Source organism: Rhodamnia argentea, chromosome 3 (genome assembly GCF_020921035.1).
Source record: "Rhodamnia argentea isolate NSW1041297 chromosome 3, ASM2092103v1, whole genome shotgun sequence".
In the NCBI taxonomy this organism is placed as follows: domain Eukaryota; kingdom Viridiplantae; phylum Streptophyta; class Magnoliopsida; order Myrtales; family Myrtaceae; genus Rhodamnia; species Rhodamnia argentea.
In genome coordinates, this window is record NC_063152.1 from 9111443 (window position 1) to 9116025 (window position 4583).

Consider the following 4583-nt stretch of genomic DNA (forward strand, 5'->3'; position numbering starts at 1 on the left):
ATTCTGCCACCAAAAGAGCTTTGAAGTTTGAGGTTAATTTGTTGTCGAATTGTTGGCAAACAAGTGATGACTGCTCACTTTACACGCAAACTTCGGACTGTTGGACGATAAGGTGAAACAACAATCGTTATATCGACAGGCATTCGCGATCGTCGAGTAAAATATATTCCTTTCGGGCGTCGGACGGTCCATAATGATTTTGTATGTAGACAACATCTTCGACTACCAATTTTAGGTAAATGGTATTTTGGAGTATTGGGGTCTTGATTTGCTCTTTCGGTTTACAAATCGATTCGGATCATACATTCATGGCCCGGAATCATTCTTTCTCTCAAGGAACGATTCGGATCATACATTCATGGCCCAGAATAATTCTTTCTCTCAAGGATCAGTTGATTTGGCTAAGTTTGTCGCTTATTGGAGGAGCCTTTCTCATAAGAAAGAGTCATGCCTATTCTGTGTTCATGTTTTGATATTAACTACAGGAATTAGTACATGATCGGAGAAAGATTGAAGAATTGGAAGTAGAAAAACATATAAAAGTTGAAACATTTGAAGTCCGATTATCCAACGAGTGATAAGCTGCCAATAGGCCAAAAGAGTGATTTTCCAACCATGACAGTGTCAAAAGAGTGTAAGCCAGGATGAGCATTGCAGTGCTCATTCAAGTTTAGAAACCTGGATTTTCATATGCTTTTAAAAGGACGTCTCTTTGAAAGGATGATTGAATATAACTTCAGCATTTCGGGAAGCTCTTCGATAGCTGAGCACTTCTTGCATCACGCCAAGTAGTTCCGAAAGAACAGGGTCTTGATGGCGCTCTTGTCCATATTGTGAAGGCAATTCAGCCTTGATAATTAACTTCTCCAGCACAAGTGCATCCCCAAGAAGAAACTTCATCAAGGCGAGCAGATATTTCGACCGAAAACTATTAGCTTGAAAGCCGATGATCTCAACTCGTTTGAGATGTTTCGCCAAACATTCAAAGTTCCCCTTCCTTGCACACAAAAAATCTTCTTCATCATAGTTAAAACGATCTTTAGATTCTTCATCAAGCTCAAACTGCACATGAACCCCCATTTAAGAAACTTGCTTCCCATTAGATGTGGGTCCACGAGGAAAAGAAAATCCATTAGCTCACTAAAATTTCAAACACACAACCTTCATTTATCCACAGCAAATGCTAGTTAGTTTTACTTTGTATGGAGTCTTAATCAATTTGAGCTCTTAAACTCGTCCACACAACAAAATATCTTCTCTTTCTAGGTGCTCATCGCCACCCTATTGGTTCAACGTCCAAACCTACATGGCAGCCAAAGAACCTCCAGTACAACATTGCAGTTACTTTAGAAGTGAACTAAAACAGCTTAAAGTTGTCCAGTACAGATGTTGAGTAGACCGACCGAAGTTAGGGGCAATTTTCAATTTCTAAAACGAGTAAGAGTCTGAATTCGATCTTCTTTATGTGCTTCTGAAGTTTTAACTCACCGTTTAAATATTTGTGCAAAAAAAAAAAGTCGGCACAAGAAGCGAACTGAAAACATCATGGCAGAGGAACAAACCTGCAAATTGGTGAAGCCAGCCAGGCGTATGACTAATTTTTCCAGGCATGGTGAACTTCGTAGTAGGTGCACTATCCCAGGAAGGTCCCAACGAGAGACTGGTGCATTTAGTGTCAAATTCCGACATTTTGACAATGGAGAATGCACTCCTTCCATCTCCCAATAGGACAAAATCTAAGCACAATGAGCAAGCAAAAGAGAAAATTCTGATCATTGTTTGTTTTCCTGCTTAAGGTGAATAAAGACTAACAAAATCTACGGTCCATCCAAATACTGTATTCCTTGATCCTGTCTCCCGCGAAGAATTCACAATGATTCCTCTTCAGAGCACGTCTTATAAAGGGTAAAAAATACGGAGCTCGTACCTGCAAACACGAACCACCTGTGGCGAGTGTAGGAACTCCGCGCAACTTCTCAAGGAGTCCCTTTAAAAGGTCCCGTATCCTCTCCACATGAGACATACTAAAATATAAGATACGAAGATATAAGTTGGCTTCGACCAAAGAGGATACGTCGTCAAGTCTGAACACGGAGTCGTGTGGCGAGAACCCCGACACCCGCAGTGACAGCAAATGAGGGGCCCAAAGATTCTCCGCGTTAGAGAACAAGGAGGGAACGAGTAGCAAGTCCTTCACACTCGTTGAATCTATTCTGATGTTCTTCACGCCCTTGCAGGAGTCTAACTCGAGGGACTCTAAAACAGGACTTCCCCTGAGAATTTTCTGGAGGGAATGATCGCACAACTCTCTATGTCTTATTGACAAGACCTTAAGACAAGGCCACCGAATACTAGTACCCAACGAAAAACAGCAGTAAGAGACCTCCAGGCGTACCAGGCAAGTCAGGCGACTCGCGAACCGCGGCAGCGTGTACAAGAACGGCGAAGCAGTCAGCCCCAGGCAGAGATCCTCCACGCGGCGCGCCATCGCGAAGCGGAGACAGAAGTCGAGCTTGGGCGAGTTGGCTTCGTCGTACACGAAGCCAGTGACGTGGAGCCTCTTCACCGTGGGGGAGGTGCTCTGGATCAGGACGCTGTTGACGAGGGACAGGAAGTCGAAGGAATAGGTTTCGTGATTGCGAGGCCGGTCTCCGTTGAAGACGAAGTGGGTGGTGGTGGTCCAAGTGGACTGCCACCGCTTGGAGAGGACGCTGGTCTTGACGACGTCTTGGAGGGGCAGGAACGAGAAGATGTGGTGGATTACGTCGTTTGGCAAGGCGCCGATGAGATCGCTGGGGCTCAAAGGAGGAGGAGGTTGGCTCCTGCGATTCGGGCTATCGCCAGAGGATTCGCGGTGGATGTCGCCGTGCACGGAGGTCTCCGCCATGGAATATGTATGCGTTCTCGGTCGAGTCCGCCATGGAATATATGCTTTCGAGGCTCTTGACTTTTGCGTTTTATATTTATATGGCATAATTTTATTTTATTTTTTTGTGTGCGTATTTCTCTCTTTTTCAATATTTATAAGAATTTTTGTTTTGTGACCAAGCGAGTGCTCAATGGTCAAGTAATTTTCCCACGTGGAATCAGAATACTCCAGAAAATTGTTACGAATATTGATCCAAAGGTAAACAGGAAGAAGCATAATTCTTTCGTCATGCTAACGTGGCATTCAATTAAAAGGAAAAAAGTGATAAACCTAGTAATCCTTTTGTAATAAGAATCTATATTATTATCCACGAAATAGTTATTATGGCAAAAAAAGGGGTACTATTTCAATCTATTATAGGTAACATATCCATCACGTGGTGGTATTTATGTGACGGCCATATTTGCCTAAATAATAAAAAAGATAAATACAATCAAAAATCCTAAATTATGCACAATGTGACACGTTTACCCTAAACTTTTTTTGTGACATCAAAAACTCCAAACTATACCCATGGTGACACATTTACCCTAAACCTTTTTTTTTTTTTTGTGACACTAAATATCCTGAACTTGTACCATTGTGACATTAATTTTCCAGTTAAAAGCAGCAATTAAAAATATAACGAAAATTCAAGGTGGCGTTGATATGGCGCCATGCAAGTGTCACATTAGAAAAACGTAAAAAAGAAGAAGGAAAATCTGAAGTTATTATTCATCGTCTTCAACATTCGAGTTCCTCAGGCACTTGTCCATCCACTACCCACTTCTATTTGGAGACACCGCTGGAGTGAGATACGATCGATGCGATGATTCCTGGCACTTTCCAAAATCATTTCTGATTGTTGATTTGGTGTTTTAGGTGCCTGTGAACGATGAGCTCATTTGGGACAATGGGACCGCATTCCTTGAGCCCTGCATTGATTGCATCACCGATACTGTTGGAAAGTTTGGGATTTGTTTGTTCTATGGGATGGACGTTTTTCATGATGGATGCCTAATTGTCAAAATCCTGCTTTAAGATTAAATTTGGAATAGATCTTAGCCTGAGCAAGGCCGAGAAAAAGGAAAGGATTGTGTGGCTTAGCTCAGTATTAAATTGTGATTTACAGTATGAAGCATTGGCTTGGCTTTGTGGAGGTTTGAATTTCTCCTGCAATTTGGCTTCAACAAGGGCCAGCCCGACCTCCTCCAATTCAGGCCCTCCTTGGATTCACATTATACTTTTAACTGGAAGGTAAATGTGTCACAATGGTATAAGTCCGGGGTTTCTAGCGTCACAATGAAAAATCTAGAGTCAATGTCTCACAATGGATATAGTTTAGGATTTTTGACGTCCACAAAAAAAAAAAAACAGAGTAAATGTGTCGCGGTATGCATAGTTTAAGGTTTTTGACGGTATTTTTTCTTTAAAAAAAAAGATTAAAGATACTAAAAAGAGAGGGGTGATTACCACGAAAAATAACAAACTGGTACATCAGTATAAATTTACCCAAAATTTTTTTTTACCACAAAAAATCTCAAACTGGTACACATATAAGAAATTTATCCTAAATTTTTTTTGGACCACTAAAAACCCTAAATGGGTACACATTTGATAAATTTACCTCAAATTGGTACACCTATGACAAGTTTATCATCCATTAATTTTTATT

General features: G+C 41.2%; 1 protein-coding gene across 1 annotated transcript; it reads right to left on the reverse strand.

The window, feature by feature from the left end:
* Positions 1-625: 625 nt before the first annotated feature.
* LOC125314355 (F-box protein At5g03100-like) lies at positions 626-2887 on the reverse strand. The gene is made up of 3 exons (XM_048276478.1): positions 1928-2887; positions 1563-1736; positions 626-1062 (listed from the first exon to the last, which is right to left on the reverse strand). Exons 1-3 carry the CDS (start codon positions 2885-2887, stop codon positions 697-699), a joined length of 1500 nt encoding a protein of 499 aa, XP_048132435.1. The 3' UTR covers positions 626-696.
* Positions 2888-4583: the final 1696 nt, after the last annotated feature.

Coding starts and splice junctions, on each gene's coding strand:
- LOC125314355 (XM_048276478.1), bottom strand. CDS start 2,887: ATGGCGGAGACCTCCGTGCACGGCGACATCCACCGCGAATCCTCTGGC. Junction 1,737..1,927: donor CAGGTGGTTCGTGTTTGCAG/GTACGAGCTCCG, acceptor CATTGTGCTTAG/ATTTTGTCCTATTGGGAGAT. Junction 1,063..1,562: donor CTGGCTTCACCAATTTGCAG/GTTTGTTCCTCT, acceptor GTTCATGTGCAG/TTTGAGCTTGATGAAGAATC.